Genomic DNA, 20,384 nt, shown 5'->3' on the forward strand with positions numbered 1-20,384 from the left:
ATTTAAAATACTCTTTAATTGTAATTAAACTCCTCACCCTCACCTACAAATCCCTCAACAACTTCAGACCCAAATACCTCAACAATTGAGTATGTTTCCACGCACCCAAGAGGAACCTCCGCTCCGCCGACCTCGCCCTAGCAGAGGTCCCCCACATCCACAGAAGCAGAACGGGCGGGAGAGCTTTCTCCTACATCGCAGCTAAAACCTGGAATGAGCTCCTGGTCAGCATCAGACACTCCCCAACCCTCCACACGTTCAGGAAAGACCTCAAGACCTGGCTCTTCGACTGACCCAGAGCTGCTTACCCCACCCAGCGCCTTGAGACCCTCGCGGGTGAGTAGCGTGCTCTATAAACCATTGATTGATTGATTGATTGATTGATTGATTGAATGGTAAAGTCATATTTTAAGTCAGATTTCTGAAAATGGCACTTTCTAAAAAACTGGCATTTCCTTTCTCCTTACAGTATGGTTTCTGCTGCCTGTATCCTGAGTCACATGATTGTGAAGGGCTCTTCTGTTCAGATTTGTGCATTCCTCCCAGAGAGTGAGATAAAGGGAGACTTTGTTTTGGCAGGATAGGCGATCCTGCCAGGATGTCTGAGGGCGGAGCTGTTCCCTACCCCACTTGCACTTCAAATGGCTTGCCTCCAACACACACAAAGGAACCTGGCACTGTTTTTGTCACCACTGACTTCTTGAAACCTTGTCAGGGAAAAAGTAGAACTCTCCAGAATCAAATGTGGGGCCAGCCTAAAAAATTCCCCCACTTCAAAAGCTGGCACCAGGTATATTTATTGGACCTCTTGGACCAGTCTTAAGTACATTCCTGGACCTTTGGAAGAGTTCGGAATGACTGTCTTGTAGCCTAGAGGACTACCCGTTTGCTTCAGGACAACTGGACCATCTCCTTGAACACAGTACCACCAGAAGGGACACCAAGGGCTAGTTGACTGGACCCCTGTGAGAGCTAAAGGGAAATAACAAGCTCTAGGGACCTTGAACCTGCCCTGGCCTCTGCTGTAGTAAGTCCTAATCCCACAAGTTGTGCCCATCAGGTCCTGGATCTTTGGAAGTGGTTATAGAGGTTCTGTTCCTGCCTAACCCTAAAAGTTGGGTGTTGGAAATCGGGCAACCGGGTTAGTGGTCACCAGGTTCCCAGCACAGTGGTAGCTTGGCTCGAGCGGTTGGGGGTCAGGTACCGTGTTAAGCGTACGTCACACCCTCACAATAACCATGCGTTCATCCGTTCCAAAAACGACACTACACCGTAAAAATTATGGGAGACAAGATGAAAATATATATGTCTTTATCTTATTTTCTCTTAGTTGCAGGCTTCACATCATAAATACAATACAATAGGATTTTCCTTCAAAAGAGCAGGTCAAATAAACACTGCTACTTTGGAATTTCAATAAATAGGTTGAGGACATCATTAAGCAAAGAATAAATAGATGTGCAATAAATACAGACGGCAAATAAATACAGTCAGACAATAAATACAGTGCAAGAATAAATTAGTGGAAGACAATAAATAAAGCACCTTCAATAAATAAGGTAAAGCAATCAATGACAATTACAGATCAGATCACTTTCATGAGGTCACTTGGTCTTACTTTGCCCATACACAGCTTGTGGTCATTTGGATGTCATGGGGGTGTCCCACCTAGATTGGTCAAGGCTGGGGCTTAAGCTGAGGCAGAACAAGGGTAACCTAAAGATCTGGCCCTCCAAACTACACAGCCCTTTATGGAGGTCACTGTACCAGTCTCAGTTCACCCCTGGCACTCCCAGGCTGGTCCTAACACCCCTCTAACCCCTAGGATGGTCTTTAGGGCTCCACGGGGCCTTAGACGCCCCCTCTACCACTTACTGTCCCTTCCACGACGGTCGGCTCCGCTCGGTGCCGTGTCGACGCCGTGAGGCGGCTCCGGATCGATGTCGCTGGGCGGGCCCGGCTCGATGTCGCTGGGCGGGCCCGACTCGATGTCGCTGGGCGGTCTCGACTCGATGTCGCTGGGCGGTCTCGACTCGATGTCGCTGGGCGGTCTCGACTCGATGTCGCCTTCCGGCGTCGCAGGGACACGGTCTCCCCGCTTCCGGGTGTCTCCGGAGTGCGATCTCCACTCCCGACCTCCGGCGCGCTTCACCTCAGTTTCCGGCGACTCCGGTGGGCGGACTTCACTCCCCCGTCGACGCCTCACCTCGACCTCAGGTGACTCCCGACTCGACCTCCGGTGCCTCTCCACGACCTCTGTCGGCGCCCTCACTCGACCTCTGGCGGCTCCGGGTACGACGTCTGCTTTCTGTCAGCGCCGCTTCTCGACCTCAGGCCCCAGGTCTCCAGGCTTCTCGACGTCAGGACTCCAGGAGGACACCGCTGAACAGGTCAGGAGCTTGCTGTTCTTCCTCTTTAAGGCCTGTTCCAAATGTTCAGATCCTTAAGATGGTTCTTCTGGTCTTGGTCCCACACAGGGCTTTAGGCTGGGCTTGGTCAGTAGGGACTAGCATCAAGGGTGGGTTTCTGGACCCCACTCCAAGCACTGGTTTCCACCTCTGCTGCCTTACTCCGACCTCCTTCTATCTCTGTCCTCTCTCCTCTCCAGTCAGATGCCAACTGCCACTCTGAGATGGCCTCCCAACATTCTAAAACTGCCTCCCACTGTCACAGGATTCTAGAATGTTCCAGAAGGTTCTGGAAACCTCCAGTGAGTTCTGGTTATGTCACAGGTGACAATGGATGGCCACCAGTTTGTGTCTCAGGCCCTGAGACAGAAGTTCCAGGGGTAGGGAAAATGGCTCCCTGACCCTGCATCAACACTAAGAAGTCTGGTGGTTCCCAAAAAGGAAAAATGATAACAGGGTTTGAGGCAGAAGTGGGACAAAATAAATAATGATGAGGAGGGACCATCCAAAGGGCTGACAGGTCTAACATTGGGACATAAAAAATGTGTCGCCAAAAAGTGCCCTGGCAGAAGGCCTATCTGCCAGTCAATTGGCCCTAGGTGCATAACCGATTGGCCTGACTTCACTGTTGTTCGGGCAATGTTCTTCTTAACTGCAATTGCAAATCCAGTTCAGCTGAACGTTTCGGTGAAGGCACCATGCCTTATGGAGCCCTCGTTGGCTCCAGCCTGCAGCTTCATCCTGCTAGAGTTTTTTGATTTCCAGAAAAGTGACAAATTCCCAAGGTTAAAATCTTCACTGTGACTCTATCTAGTGGCTCCCCGATAGTGATGCTTCCTCCTTTGACACCGACTCCTGCCTTACCATGCTGAATTCTACCTTTTCCTGAACTTTTCTTCAGGATCTATTCTAAGTCCAGACAAAAGCCAAGACCATGAACCAACCAATGTTAGGTTAAGCCTGACTGATGTCATGCCAAGCTACAAAAGGGTTAAGCACGGGTTAATTAAGTGACTTTTGTGGTTCACCCTGGACAGAATTGTGGTTGTTGCCTGAGTGAAGCTTCCACCAATACCCCCATTTAATACAATGATGATAATCTTCAGAGCAGGATGTTCAGTAAAGAGCTCTCGTGCAACTCAGGTATTACATGCAAATAGCTCTCATACTAAAGCTTAGATCAGAGAGATCTTATATGGGGAAACGGTGAGAACATGGATGAATTTTAGAGATCACTACTGCAAACTGGTTTACCAATCTAAGTAGAGGGTTGTGAAAGTTGTAGTATCTGTAATGTGCTGTGGATAAGGAGATATGTTTTAAATTCAATTGTGGTCCTGAATTTATGGTTGACACAAATATGACACAGCTCTATGTATGATATGCATGTTTTAGGTTCTGTTTGTGATAAAATCTATGTAGGCAACACCATAAGAGTGAATAATGAAAGGATGTCAGAACATTACAGGGACATCAGTAAAGAAACACTAGGTATCCCATAGCAATTCACTTGCTCAATAGAGGGCAAATTCACAGGATTCAATTTTCATGGCATAGAGCAAATACCCACTGACCACAGAAACTGCAATAGAGAGCTTAGATTACATAGCAAGGGCTTCTGGATTATGTTGAGTCAGAACTTAATATAGACCATGTGTTTCAGTATTTTTCTAGAGACTAATTAACCGGTAAATGAATTTGAAATGTACTAGTGATCTGCGTTTTTTTAAATGATTTCTAGATTAATGCACCCTGGGATTGTGACTTTGGACTGCTTGACCTCCTTCATTACTATTTCCGCTATTCTCTCCATAATGCAAGTTGGAATCCAATTTGTTATGACATGCTTTTTATTTTCGACAACTACAGGTTAACCTCTTACCCCTATTTGAGATGGCATATTTGGGGTTTTCCCTAGAAATCTACCGATTTGGACTATCACAAAATGTCCCAGCTTTTTAATTTACTTGCTTGTCTTTTATCCACCACGCTTGTTTTAGTGAGTTCCTGTTTTACAAGTTTTTTTCCCCTGTGAGCAGACTCCAAGAAGGGTGTTTCTGCTCTGTTCTAAACTACAACAATTATGTTTTCATGCATACATGAATACATTTTCTTTACATTTACCGGACTGCCACATTTTTAGTCTCATATTTTTATGTTGCCTTTTCCTCCATGTTCGATGCCTGCTTTTCCCCCCTGCTCATTGTACACATATTGTTTCGGCCGGATGGATATCCCTACAGACAATTTTACGTAGCAAGTTTTTTCCATTCACTCCTTCCCAAAATGGGCCTCCTCTTCTTTGATGTTTTTTAACCGTGCACAGTCACATCTCCTTCTAATAATATGGCATTTGTTCTTCAATATGTCGCGTAGTTGTATTTCTTGCCCTGAACTGCGCCTACAGGGTAGCAGTATGCGTAGTATAATGACTACTGGGGCTGGCATTGAGGTCCAGAGATTGGATAGAATTTGGAACTGTCCGTGATAGGGTTATTGTAAAATGATAATGCAGAGGTAGTCCAGTAATGTAAAAAGTTAAATTCGAATTGTTGGTACTTGAATAAATCATAAGATAGCTGCACCTTTCTTCTTTAACAGTGACTGGATTAATATGTGATTCATTTGAACAGGTCAAGCTTACGGATTCACTTAAAATATTTTCATATGGTGATATTACATAATTTTGATTTCTTTACCTTTCTTGTAGTCTTTCAAGGAAAGCTTTTGCTGTTTCTGGATCCCTCATTGAGAAGTTCTGGAACATGAAAAGTGATTCAAAGAACCCCAGGAGAGCAGTAATGGACATGGAGCACTTTAGCAAGATATTTGTAACTCTGTGAAAAAATAATGCAATTTGATTAAAAATGTCACTCTTTTAAAACTTGCTGGTTTACCCCTGCTCCAATGTAAGAAATAAGTTAACACGAGAATTTAAGATGAACTCTAAGTAGAGCTACCAAGCGTTTTAGGATACTACTCGTGAGAATACAGAGGCAAGAGGCCTGAAAACATTATAAAATATTCATGTAACAAGAGCAGTCCTTATGCCCATGAGATCAAGGATGCATAGCAATTATTTAAAAAACTAAGGGCCATATTCATTCTGTTTTCACACAACGCAACACAGCAAGACACCTTGCTGCACTGCGCTGTGTGAAAGGGCAGGAATACAACATATCTATCAAGATATGCACATTTCTGCTCTCTGCATGCACTGGCTCACTTTTAGTTGCCTAGCACCAATGCATGCATGCATCATGGTGCAAGGGTGCCTGTATTGCAGGCACAATTTTTTTTGTGCAGAAAGGGACACCTCCTGCACAAAAACCATCCTATGAGGATTTTTCCTCTTTCTATGTGTGCTGCAAAATGCAGCAAATGCATAAAGAGGAGAAAACAAAGAGAAATAATGATATTTCTCCTTGATATGCCTCCCCTGGGAAGGCGCATCATTTTGGTGCATTCCCAGGTGTACCACTCATGTTAAATCTGCGAATGCACCAATATTCATAGGTGGATGTGAGAGAACACTCATGCTCCACCCATGGAATGCCTCACTGGCATGAAGTAGTGTAAGTCGCTGCCTTGCACTGACTGTCCTTACTCCAGATTTACTAAGCACCTTAGAGCCATGCAAACCTGGCCTTGCTTGGTTTGATAAATCTCATCTAGTTTTTGTGTTGCCTTTGTGTTACCCTGCGTGGCACAACGGTGATGCAACACTTGGATAAAAATGCTTTGTAGTGCTCTCTGGTATCATTTGTAGCCAAATTACAATAGTTAGTAAAATCACTATATGCAATTATTGGCAGGACTCAGAATGCAATATAAGATCGACACTCTTGATATTCTATAAGGATACGTTTTATCCTAGAATCTTTATCAAAAAACAATGTTAATTTTTTATAAAATAAGTGTGTGAAATGTGTTCCCAATGCAGAAAATAAAAAGAAAATATATTCATGAAGCAGTACAGACAGAAAATGACAGTGGTGTGAATATCTGTGTGTTTATAAAAAAATTGTTTAATAATTTAAATTAAGTTAGTTTATTTTTTAGTTGTTGATAGCGTAGGGGTAAAAATTACTATTCCCACTCCAGAGAGTGCAACAGTAGGGAAAGCATTGGATAGCGTAGGGGTAAAATTTACTATTCCCACTCCAGTGACTGCAACAGTAGGGAAAGCGTTGGATAGTGTAGGGGTAAACATTACTATTCCCCCTCCAGAGAGTGCAACAGTAGGGATAGCTTCGGATAGCATAGGGGTAAAATGTACTATTCCCACTCCAGTGAGTGCAACAGTAGGGAAAGCATTGGATAGTGTAGGGGTAAAAATTACTATTCCCACTCCAGAGAGTGCAACAGTAGAGAAAACGTTAGTAGGAGGGTAAAAATTACTATTACCACTTCAGATAGTGCAACAGTAGGGAAAGCAATTAATTAATTATCGATACATATAAATAAAAATACATATTTACATAATTACAATTAAATTACTTCCCACCCTATTCCCCTATAAACCCACAACCCGCTACAGAACTAAAACGTAAAATTAAATTTTAAATAATTATTAATTCATAAAAACTAATATTTAATTTAGTATAATTAATTTACTTCCCACCCTATTCCCCTATAAACCCACAGCCCGCTACGGAATTAAATTATGCAAAAATTACATAACATAACATTAATTACTTTCAAAATATTAAACATACATTACAAAAAGAATATATATTTCTAACACATATACTAACATACATAACACACAAAAAAATCGATATTATGGAAAACGATATTTTAAATTCAATATTATAGCAATCGATATTTCTTACCTTAATTTCGATATTCTGACCTACTATATTTTGGTGATTCGATATTCTGTCCACTCTATATTTTAAACTCGATATTAACCCCGGGCGTAGTACTCCGCTTCGCCCACGGAGTGTACGTAGCGCTGCCTGCTTCGCAGTTTTCGAAGTAGGCATAGCAGGCAGCGCTACGCACACGCCAGGGCGAAGCAGAGCTGCCTGCCGCCCGCCACCCGCCTCCCGCCCGCCCTCCTTTTAAAATAATGAAAACTATTATAAAAACATTAAATAATAATGCCTTACCTGTAGCGCGGCGTCTCCGGGGATCTCTCTTCCTAGTTGATAACTTCTTTCCACAAATGCGCATGCGCGGTTGCCTGCGCATGCGCATTTCTCGCAAGAAATGCGCATGCGTGGGCGTCCGCGCGTGCGCATTTGTGGAAAGAATTTGTCAACTAGGAAGAGGGAGCCCCGGAGATGCCGCGCTACAGGTAAGGCATTATATTTAATGTTTTATAATAGTTTTCATTATTTTAAAAGGAGGGCGGGCGGGAGGCGGGCGGCGCGTAGTGGGGCTACGCGGAGCGCGCAAGTGTGCGTAGATTTGGGCACACTAAGCGCTGCTCCACATAGCCCCACTACGTCCTCTACGCCCAGGCTTGTTCGATATTCTGGGCAGTTGATATTTCTGAATCGATATTTAGGGTGTTCACCATCAAAGACTTCAACTCATCCTGCTACAGCACCTGGACATTGCTTGCTGCAAGTCTTGCCCTGGAAAGTGGTGCTAATCTAACCATGGGCCCTTGGAAGCGGGTATAAACTGCTGCTACAATTAGAACCCATGTATCCTCACAGAACTGGAGCATCTTCACCTTTGAGTGGGTTGGAACCGGTGCATCCTCCTTCAAGCATGGAACTGAGCAGGTGCATAACACTCACAAACAGTGCACCGCCATCGGAATCAATGCATTACTTTCTAAGGGAACAGTAGCTGCACATTTCATTCCGAAACAGAGCCTCAGACTCGGACCTGACGCATGGCCGCTATTGCATGGAGAATCTCAATCAATCTGGCTCATTGCATGGCTCGAGACCGATGCATCTCTCTGGCTTCACCTTGCATTTTCATTGAGGCCTGTGCAAGCCTGTATCATGGTCCTGTTGTTCAGGGGGACAAAGTGAGTCCCTATTTCCACCATACATTCCATTGCACATCCTTTGGTAGGTGAAAACAGATGCATCTGATAAAATTCTGCGTAATTGATAGAGGCTATTTATTTTGTTCTATGTATGGTGGGAATCGGACTGATTTTTTAGCTATAGGGAGATATTTATAATCCATTCCAACAGACAAGGTAAATTGAAGGAGTCAAAAATGCACAAGTCTTCAATATCAATAGAGGGACACTACAGGCTTCTTTTTCTTATCACTCTAGAGCCATTAGTGGAAGCAATAAGATGTCGTAATTAAAGTGGTAGATAACGAAGCAGGGCAAGTTAAGATCCTATTATACACAGACACCATATTATCAACTCTTAGTGGACTAGGTGTGTCAATCCCTTCTTTATATTGGTTATTTATTGTTTCTCTATCTTCTGGATACCGTATATACTAGGGCAAGAATAAAGTCATGATTGTTACTGACTATGCCAAAAGAGATACCCTAAATGATCAATGACTCACCTAGAAATCCTCTATGCTGAAATATTTTGGTATCCAGATTTATTGGTGGTTACACAGTGGGGCCGATTCCGATCCGGGTCGGAAAGCACTCCAACCGAGCCGGATCGGGAGTGTTCTCCGACCGAGCCGGAGTCCTGCAGTCCGACCGAGTATGATGCGGCCGTATGCTGCCGGACTCGGTTCGGTCGGATTCCCATAGAAGTCAATGGGAGCTGGTCGTACGACGCGTACATGGGCACCCATTGACTGAATGCGTACGTCGAGGACATGTGCGCCCCCTACAGTGGGTACGCGTTGGTGCCATCTGCACCATACATGCCTGTGGTGGGGAGACCCATGGGTCTCCCCCTGTGTCCGAGTCGTAGGGTTGCGGGTGACAGAGGGTCCGACGCGGACCCCCAAAGGCAACCACCCAGATGATTTGCGAGTCGGACACTCCGGCTTGCACAGGCTGTCCGACGAGTGCATCGTACTAGCTCGGTCGTGAATCGCATCCATTGCATGCCACAGTTAGCTTACGACCAAGACGTATGGAGCGGTTCGGACCCGGAAACGACTCGGTCGGTGAATTTCATGTTGCTAGCATTGTACTTGCTCGGTCGTACAGCTGTACGAGTCAGCCGGAATACATGCATACGTCTCGTAGTTTTTCCGGCCGAATCGCATTCGGTGCCCTTCCGACCCGGATCAGAATTGGCCCCAATGTAGTAATGGACAATCTAGAATCCTTAAATAATAAATATGCCTCTGATTTTCTGCAATGGTCAAATATACAAATTTCCTTTTTTGGGGAAGGAACAAATGATAAAGACGGTAACAGCTCTGACGTTCAACTATGTATTTGGTATGCTCACACTCCCTGTACCAAAAACGAAACTTTGTACTCTCAACAAAAGCATCCACACATTTGTATGACAGGCAGAGAACCTAGACTAAAACCAATAAAAGTACATGCTGATACTAAGGTGGGGCGGGGGGTCTACGCCTCTCTGTTATAGGTATATTTATTATATGCCGCATCATCTTTTACAACTATTTCATTTAGTTTTGACGGATGACACTAGTTACCAATTTTTGTTTTTTATGGCCACATTAAAAATCCCCTCTTGGTTAAGCATATTATACAATAATAAACCTCATGGATTTGCAGTTTGCCCTCCTACGATAAAGGCAATGTGGCAGATCTGGGGGTAGCACAGAAATTACTAGGAATGAATAGCCAAAAACATTGGGATGCACCTCTATGTTCTACGTCCAGCATTCAATTTGGGCAACAGATTATTGACTGGCCATTAATGGACAGAGCAGGAATTAAAACAGTAGGAGACCTTTATACTGCTGAAAGTTCCCTCTTGGCATTTGAATCATTATGTCTAGATCACAACCTCTCATGCTCACAACAACTGCAATGTAATCAATAATGATGCTCCCTTCGCTATGCACTTGGAAAAGGCCATGTATCATTGTCTGACTCACCCATTCAGAAATACTTGCAGACTTGGGGAAACTGTTTGTGTACGATCTCCAATTTGTATTATGTACTTTACTCTTCCACTGTGGTCGGGAAAGTAAAGTATTTTAGCAGATGGCATTAGAATTAGAATACACTGAAGATGTCTGGTCAAAACTTGTGTAGCTGTTGCGATGTTACTTTTAACACATAACCTAACAACAACCATTCTGCTTCAACAACCACAAAAACAGTGCTCAGCCGGCCAGAGAGAGACTTTGGAGCCCCGCCGGCTACCTATATTGGTCCAGAGTCCATATCAGCTACTTCCCTTAAAGTAGGCACAGTCTCCAGGGCTATTTCTGAAGATTACCTTCAGTGTATCCTGCTTAAATCCTGGTCATTGATTAAACATAAATATGAGTTTGAATGTATGATGCAGCTCTCTAACCCAGACATGGTATTCCTGACTGAGACCTGGGCAAACCAGACATCCAACCCTGACCGGAATACAGCGCTCCCAGCAGGATAGTCAGTGACTGGCCTTGACAGGATAGGGAAAATAGGTGGAGGCATTGCCATGCTACATCGCTTCCACCTAAATGTTCGAGTACAGCCCACCCTACAACTTTCAGCTGAGGCTATGCTTTTTACCATTAAAGTAAATAACATCCTGGCCTTTGCTGGCCTACTCCTATATCGACCATCGGGCCTAGAGCAGCTTTTACCATAGCTCTCCAGGCCCTTCTTGAATCCTGTTTAGAATCTCCCACGTTTACTATTCTGGGTGATTTTAACTTTCACCTTGAATCTAATAATAATACAGAGACTGCAATGCTACTAGACATCCTGGCAGCGATCTAGCCCAAATTGTTTCGGAATCCACTCATCGGCAGGTCACACTCTGGACGGCATATTTACCAACAATTCCGACATCACTCTGGTCAAAATTTTACCACTACCTTGGACCGATCACAAAGATGTACATTTTAAAATCAAAATAATGCAGCCCAACCAGCACAATTCAAATAGACCACTTCTTGTAAACACCAGATCCTGGCATAAAATACAGAAGAACAACCTCTCAGGCCGCAGATAACAATGAGGCAGTGCATCAATTTGAGGAATGGATTAGATCAGCGGTCAATCAGGTAGCCCCGAAAAAACCTATTAAAACAAGAAGATGCCAGGCGACATCACTCTGGTACGGCCCAGACCTTAAAAACATTAAGTACAAATGTAGAAGAGTCGAACGACTGAGGAGGGCTGACTGTAGCAAGGAGCATATATTGGCATTTAACCTAGACTTAGAAGAATATGAGAAGGCTATCAAAAAAGCACAACCAGAATTGGGCCTACTAAGAACTCCTCTATGGAGCTTTTTAAAACAGTTCACGCCCTATCCAAACTTCAGCAGGCTACTCAGTTTAGACCTGATCAAACCTTCTATAACAAGATGCCAACTTCTTTGAAACGAAGGTGCAATCAATCTACAATGACCTCCTTAAAACAACCCCCAACGTGCTAAAGCCAATAGTATGACCATCGAGGATAATTCCACTCAGGGAAAACTAACCAGGTTTTTGGCCCTTACCCCAGAGAAAGTGAATAACCTCCTTCTACTAAATAAGTCAGGATCTCCTAATGATCCCTGTCCCCCCGCCACTCTACATCTGGTCTCAGAAAAGATCAGCGCCCATTTAGCTCCACTCCTACATGAAGTAATTAAGGGGCATATTATCAAGAAACGGCGTAAAAATGATCGCCGCTTTAGCGGCAGAAAACTGCCGCTAAAGCGGCGTTAAAGGGATTGATAATATGCCCTTGAGAATTTTCATAGAAGCCCATGTTCTGGTGTGAACATGGGCTTCTATTGGAATTCTCTGCGGCATATTATCAAGCCCATTATTGCCGCTTTAGCGGCAGTTTTCTGCCGCTAAAGCAACGATAGTGCTAACGCCATGCTTGATAATATGCCCCTGAATTAGGGATTTTTCCTCTGTCCTGGAAGAAGGCTTGTATCAGGCCATTTCTGAAAAAGTCCGCCCTGGATCCAACTGAGGTACAAAACTACCAACTGATATTGTGCCTGCCAACAGCAGCTAAAATTCTTGAAACATCACTGACTAGTGAGTTAACCCAACATCTTGATTCTAACAATCACTTAGATCCCAGCCAGTATGGCTTCAGACCATGTCATTCTACTGAGTCTGCCTGATAATGGCCACAGAGGAAATCCGCCGGCAGATAGATGGGGGGGGGGGGGCAGAGCCATCCTTATCCTACTAGACCTATCAGCAGCATTTAACACCGTGAATTATGTGATAGTGCGGTGGCTGGAGTCCATGGGGATAACAGAGTTGACTCTGACCCTCCTCTCCTTCTTTCTAGCATTTAGAGACCAGAGGATACATTGGGATAATCTCAAATCTAACGTTTTCCATCTTCCTTGAATATTGCCACAGGGATCGGCTTTATCACCGACTTATTTAACATATATGTCACCCCATTGGGCAGACTTATCAGAGAGCATGGTTTCACTCTGGTCTTGTATGCTGATGACTCTCAGACTGTCATACCCGTATCACAAAAACCAGAGGTCACAGCTATTAGCTTCTATAACAGCCCGACTGCCATCATAAGCTGGATGAATGAAAACTTTCTTATAATCAACACGAACAAAATGGAGGTTATGGAGTTGGGTAAGGGATCAACCCTGTGGAACCAAGAATGGCGGCCAACAGAGGGTGGCGAGTGTCCGTCTCGGACAACTAAGGCAAGGAACCTGGGAGTGATTTTCGACAATCAGTTAAACTTCGCAGGCCAGATCAATCACCTGATGTCCTCCTGTTTCTTTTTACTGAAGACCCTATGTAAGATCCTGTTTTTCATTCCACAGGAACTCAGGAATACAGTCGAAGTAGCTCTCATCCTCTCCAAGATAGACTATTGCAATGCACTATTCCTGGGCATTGACAAGGTGCAGATGGCCAAACTACAATCTTTACAAAACGTCGCCAGGCAACTACTACTTAATAGTCCTAAAGGTCATCGCACTTCTGCTAGTATTAGGCTACTACATTGGCTGCCAACTCAACAATGGGTGGATTTCAAGGCACTCTGTCTGGTTCACAAGGCACTGTACGGAGGGGGCGCCCTGGATATGCAAAAACTGTTTCTCTGGTATTCGCCCATTAGGTCTACTAACACAGGTTTGGTTCAGATTCCTAAAATTCACAGAGCAAGATGAGGAGGCAGGAGTCTATCCCACTGTTCGGCTAAACTGTGAAATGGGCTGCCGGCCACCATTAGACTGCAGCCAAATAGGCTGCGTTTCAGGAAAATGATCAAAACTTGGTTGTTTCCTCCCAACTAAGTTCATGGCTGAACTGAACAGCTCCCCTCTCACTTCCTCAGCGCCAAGATACCCCAGATTTCCAACGCTTTATAAATATCTTACTTACTATCTTACTTACAATGGCTGCACCCTCAGAGAATCCAGACAGAAATGTACGGACTTTTGGTTAGTTCAGAGCTGGTATTTGTCCCCTTACAAGCTAAAAAAATAACCCAGCTCCTAGTACACATTTTATGGTCATGTCCACACATGAACACACACTGGAGAGACATACAGCACACGTTACACCACAGTAGCTTTTGTTACGTTGCAAAATCAGCTAAATTGGTAATCAGCACAAAAGGGTCAGATATAGAGGATACCTTGTGCCATTGGAAACAGTGGATGGCCACTATGGTGGCCAAAATGTGTATTTTATAACTTTACATGAAGTCAACATGCCTTCACATCAGGAATGGGTCATCAAAATATTTAGCTTAGCGACATATGAAAGATGTATATGCATACTCCAAGTTCACTTAACCATTTTTTAAAGATTTGGGGCCCTTTCTCCATCTTACTGTTAGTAGAACTAATAACGCATGATTTCTTTTTTTAAACAAACTTTATTGATTACCATAAAGCATCCAGTTAATGCAAAACATTTCAATGAGGCATTTTCCCTAATTGTACAGCTAGCATATGATAGTAGGAGCGTTGCGGTGTGTGCTCACGGGCGCGCCAGAGTCATATTGTTGTTACAAGAAAAATAATAAGTTTGCATGATGCAGTTGTAATTAAGATGCATGAGTTTAAAGAGGTTATCAACATAATTACTAACGGTTTCCCAAAAACCCTCCCTCCCCCACCTGCATTCTGGCCCGCTAAGTCGATTTGTTTGGGATGTTCATTGCGTAGGTGGGTATTACTTTCCACTCCATATTTCATTGTTTCATTGTGCGGGTGTATGTGCCTTTTTTTCATCTGCCAGACATGCTGCCCACTGTAGCACAAGGTGTCAATTATGGTGGGGTTGGGGTAATGTGGCGCGGAAAGAGGTCCAGCGCCTTAAATCCCTCCAGTGTGACATCCCACACCATAGAAATCGGGTGTTTGCGCAACCCTTGAGCTTCTTCTCGCCTGATTGCCGCACTCTCTGAGCTACTCCAGCGTACTACCTCATCATACCATGTGGATATTGCAGGGGGTTTTGCAGCCTTCCACCTTATCATAATAGCTCATATGGTTAGTATAAAGGCAAGGTCTAGGAAGCAAAGCTGAACCTTCTGGGGGCCTGTGCATTTGCTGAGTCCTAGCAAGCATTTGGTTATATTGTTTTCAATCAGCAAGTGCGTGACTTCCCTAACAGTGCCACACACCCCCTCCCAGTAGTCCCTAAGGTGAGGGCAAAAACCCGCCTCCTCAGATTTACAGCGAGGGCAGCAGTGTTGTGTGTCTGGGAACATTCGTGTAGTCGGCGCGAGGTTAGATAGGATCTATGCAGAACCATGCTTTGTATAAATTTTAATTTGGCATTTTGGAGCACTCGCTTGGGGTGTTCCAGTATAGTTGCCAAAGCTTTATTGGATATGTCGCAAGTGATAGTTTCCGACCATTTCACTCTCAAGGCAGTGTTCACGCCATGCTTGCACGCCTTGCATTTGGCACATTTATAAAATCTCTTAGGAGTTTTAAGCCATGTGCCACCCTTATTTGTGCTTGGCGCATTTCTGACTATCTCCTGTCTCATTGATTTAGCTCTCCTAAAGGTAATTTGGGGAGTTTTGTTACAGAAGGTGCCTATGACAGGGTCAATGCGCACTGTATTCCAATGGCTATGTATTATTCTGCGTACATTGGCATGGTATGTGTTGAAGCCTGTTATTAGTCTGGGCGTGTCCATTTTCTTAGGTTCATTATCTTTGTGTGTTATTTTTGTCACCTTGAACAGAAGATCCCTTCTGGTTACAATGGCTGTTTTATTTTTGGCTTTGGTGAGTGTTTCTGGACTGTAGCCTCTGCGTTCTAGCCTATTGCAGAGTTCGCTGGTGGAATGCTCTAAGCCACTGGTGGTGCTACAATTACGCTTCATGCGTAAGCATTCCGCGTAGGGTATGCTTTCTTTCAAAGTGATGGGGTGGAAACTGTGCGCGTGTAATATAGCGTTACCCGCTGTGGGTTTTCTAAAAGTTTTTGATTGTAGTTTGCCATTCTCTACATAGATCTCTTGGTCAAGAAAGTGTATACTCTTATCACTGGTGTTGCATGAGAACATTAGATTAAGAGAATTGTTATTAATTTCCTCTGAGAAAATTCTGCCACTTTCAGCTGAACTTTTCCACAGGATAAAAATGTCATCTATGTACCAGACATATAATACCACTTTTTCTGTAAATGCATCATGTTGGGTTGGTTTGAGTACTTGCTCCTCCCACCAGCCCATATGCAAATTAGCATAGCTGGGGGCAAAGCAAGTACCCATAGCAGTACCCTGCAGCGGTTTGTAGGTTAGTTTATCAAATGTGAACACATTATTATCTAGACACATTTCCGCCATTTGTACAATCATCATAGAGTGTTGAAAAAGGTGCATAGATCTTTTGCCAAGGTAATAGTTCAGGGCATTGAGTCCATCCTTATGTCTGATACTGGTATAGAGGGTATTCACATCTAATGTCATTAGTAAATAATCACTTTTCCAGTTCACATTGTAGATTTTCGTTAAAAAATCCCCTGTATCCTTAATGTATGCTGGTAATTTGCAAACAATGGGCTGAAGGAAGTGGTCTATGAATCTAGATGTATTCTCAAACAGACCTCATTTTGAGGCAATTATTGGTCTCCTTGGGGGTTCCACTCTGTTCTTGTGGATCTTGGGGATTAGGTATAACAGTGGTATTATAGGATAGTCAGTTTTGAGGTACTCAAATTCGTGCTTAGAGAGTAATCCCATACTTTTCCAGTCGTATAAGGCTTTGTGGAATTTTTCTTTTATTCCCACAATGCTGTTCGGACTTACTCGACTGTAGCAATCTTTGTTTTGTAGTTGGTTATGCGCTTCTTTGTTATATTGTTCCAATGGCCAGAGGACGACATTACCACCTTTGTCTGACCAGCCGACCACTATTTCCGGTCTTTGCTTGATTTTATCAATGAGTTCATTGTATTTGGTCATCCTATTGTGATTAGTACTCAAGAATTCTTTGCTGCTTTTGAGTGCTAATTTTTTCAGATCTTTTATGACGTTTTCTGCAAAGATATCCAGCCCATCTTTGGGCATCATAGGTGTAAATACGGATCTGGGTTTAAAGGGCGTTCGTATAGTACTAAAAATGTCGAGGCCAGTAGTTAAGGCAAATTCAGTTGTTGTTTCCTGATTTTCTGTTTCCTCCATATTGACTAGATCTTGCAGTAGGGCCGTGTTTCCCACTGTGAGAGGGTCGTTGGTATTCTCATTGTCAGCAGGGTCTGTGTTACGTTTGGCTGTATGGAAAAAATATTTTTGCATATATATATATATTTATGCATACATACATATTATCTACTGGCGGTCGCCAGTAGATAGATATAGTTAGGACCGTGTTTCCATAGGAAATCCGCAAAATAGGTGGGGCGCTCTGCTCCACTCCTACCCTGAAAGTCTCGGGGTGATTCGTCTAACGGGGGCCGAGAAAAAAGGGGGGTCCCAAAACACGTTTTCCCCATGCATTTTTCCATAGAACCTTTAGTCGAAGGTACAGCCCAAACGGCTGAACAGAATTACTTGAAATTTGGCAGAGAGGTAGTCCTCAGGTCAGGGTAGTGCCTTTTGCAGGTCTGGTGTCAATCTGTTCAGTAGTTCCTGAGAAAATCAAAAGTAAAATCATATACATATACAGAGCCTAGCCACACATCTCATCCTGATATCTGATTGGCTGTCAGCACTTCATCCAAGAAGTGTTGGCAGCCATCCTGGGACCAATATACATGATAGCACCTCATTAAAAAGCATTGCAGTTAATAGAAGGCTTTAAGACTTTAGTTACATTATAAATCATTTGTTGATGGTACCATGCTCATTTTAGGAACTGTGGTATGTTCTAAGGTGATTTCACCATGTGAAAAAGCCTTCTGCTGGGATATCATGATTGAGAGCAAAATATTTTCTCATGCTTTTCCCACAGAGGTTTGAAAGGTGATCTATAAGCTAAACTGAGAGCTTATTTTCTGTAAAGTCACATTATCTTTCTCAGTCATGTGAGAATGAAGTCTGACATTCTCAGTAAAACATGTACATCCAACAAGAGCAGAGACTGTCAGTTGATTCCTTTGTGTTCTACTGCAGCTTCCCAGAGTGTTCCAAAGAACAACTAGAGTGCTAACAGTCCTACTTATGATAAACGTATGGCACACCTGAAGCAATCTTGCTTGGATTAAAGTGGTAACTCTTAAAACATTTAATTTAAAAAGGAACAAAATGAGGGGGTTCATTTTTCCATAAAAAGTATGATTAGTGCTGCAGAAAGAAAAATTAGGGCACATTTTGAGTGACTTCTCAAATCTTCTTCTATTTCATAAAAATTTTTTGACATGCAGACTGAAACATGCACTTTCAATACCAGCAGCAGTTTTTCCTGGTGAGCAGTAGCTTTACTACAGTGATCTAATGAGCAAAAAGAGTGCTAAAATTCTGAATTTATGGCAAATGTGTGACACATCTGAATGCCTTCTTGATGGAATCAAAGTAAAAAACCGAAAATATTTCCTACTGAGGAGACTGCAGTAAATGAGGAAATTAGGAAACTTCATAACAAATAAGTCTCCCAAGATGGCCACCAGAGACAAAAGAGCTCAAATGTAGCCCAAATATCACCCAGATGTAGCCCAAGTATAGCCCAATGACAGAATGTCCCAGAGTGTTCTTAAAAACAACTAGAGCGCTTACTGTCTTCATTATGACAAAAGTATGGCACACCTGAAGCCATCTTGATTGGAATAAACTGGTAACACTTAAAACATTTAATTTAAAAAGGAACACAATGAGGGGGTTCATTTTGCCATAGAAATTATGATTAATGCTGAAGAAAGAAAATGAGGGCACATTTTGAGTGATTTCTCAAATCCTCTTCTATTTCATAAAAAAATTCTGACATGCAGACTGAAACATGCACTTTTAATACCAGGAGCAGACTTCCATGGTGGACAGTAGTTTTACTACAGTGATCTAATGAGCAACTAGAGTGCTAACATTCAGAATTTATGGCAAATGTGTGGGATATCTGAATACCTTCATGATGGAATCAAAGTAAAAAACTGAAAGCATTTCCTACCGAGGAGACTGCAGTACATGAGGAAATTAGGAAACTTCATAACAAATAAATCTCCCAAGATGGCCACCGGAGACAAAAGAACCCAAATGTAGCCCCAAATCACCAAGATGTAGCCCAAATATAGCCCAATGACAGAAGTGTGCAAAACACTTATTATTTTGTGTTTTTGCAGTGTTATATAGTGCAGACTTGTCAGGTATTATGTGCTTTACATGAGCATTGGTTACATCACACAAGAACAAATTCATTTTGGTTGTAGACATGGGGAGACTAAGTGATTTGACCAGAATCACAGAATGTCGAGCTGAAGCAGAAACTCCAACCTGGTTCACCACTTGCAAAGTCTGCAGTTCTGGAAGTAACACCACATCCTCTCCCCTAAGTGCAACGTTTAATCAAGTGGTCAACTGGATAAAAAAAAAATAAAGGTAACAAATAATTTAAAAGTGCTTTGTCGCTATTTGAAAACTCAGAAAATATGTCCTTATTTTAGTCTTTTAGAGCATTAACCATAATTTTGATGCCAATAAGACCCTCTCATATATGTAACTTCTAAAGGAAATGCTCTAGGTATTACAGTTTTGATTACATCAAGATGACGTCAGGCGTTCCACACTTTTGTAATAAATATAGAATGTTAGCAATCTAGTTGTTCATTAGGATACTGTTGAGAGGCAGAGGCCAGGGGCACGGACTCTGAAAATTGAAGGCAGGTAGGAGGGTGCAAAGGCAACAATTTAACCACACTGAGCAGGCAGGAAGGGCCGTGGCAGCACAACAGACTATGGAGGGCAGGGGCAACAAAAAACAATACAGGACTTGTAAGAGAGGCTGTGGCAATGTAATAGACCATTGTGGGCAGAAGGAAGAGGCAATGGTAGTACAACCATACATGCCAACAGACCCGATTCAGCCAGGAAACGTCCAATGATTTTAAGCTCAAATGGGCTTTATTTGATCTGTCTCCTGTCTACAATCTCCTCTTTTTCAATGTAACTCAAAGGGGAAAATCAATACCCCAGTTTTTTTTCAAAATCTCCCTCTTACCAAGTTCAAAATGTTCGCAAGAATGGTACATTGGATCATGGAAGGAAATGGGGTAGGGACATGGACTTGGATAACAGAGGACAGGAGGGACATGGAGAGGTGCACCAAACTGACCCTGCAGGGCAGGCATCAGGGTTTGCAGCAACACAATACACCACACAGGGCATGCGGGATGGGAGTGCAGCACAACAATCCATAGAAAACAAGAGGGTGGGGACAGGACCATGCACATGGACAACAGAGAACAGAGGGGCAAGAGGCAATGGTAGCTAGCTGACCTTAATGGACAGACAGGAGAGAAAGCTGCAGCATAACAGACCATAAAGGGTAGGAGG

General features: G+C 43.2%; 1 protein-coding gene across 2 annotated transcripts in view; it reads right to left on the bottom strand.

Annotated features, from left to right (window-relative positions):
* Nucleotides 1-20,384, bottom strand: part of LOC146809204 (putative methyltransferase DDB_G0268948) — a 260,260-nt gene that overhangs the window by 55,597 nt on the left and 184,279 nt on the right. For both annotated transcript variants that reach the window (XM_085616022.1, XM_085616023.1), the window contains one exon: nucleotides 5,108-5,245. In XM_085616022.1, coding sequence (XP_085472148.1) covers nucleotides 5,108-5,245 — 138 coding nt within the window. The remainder of the gene's footprint in view (nucleotides 1-5,107; nucleotides 5,246-20,384) is intronic.

This window comes from Triturus cristatus, chromosome 7, assembly GCF_964204655.1.
Source record: "Triturus cristatus chromosome 7, aTriCri1.1, whole genome shotgun sequence".
Taxonomy (NCBI): domain Eukaryota; kingdom Metazoa; phylum Chordata; class Amphibia; order Caudata; family Salamandridae; genus Triturus; species Triturus cristatus.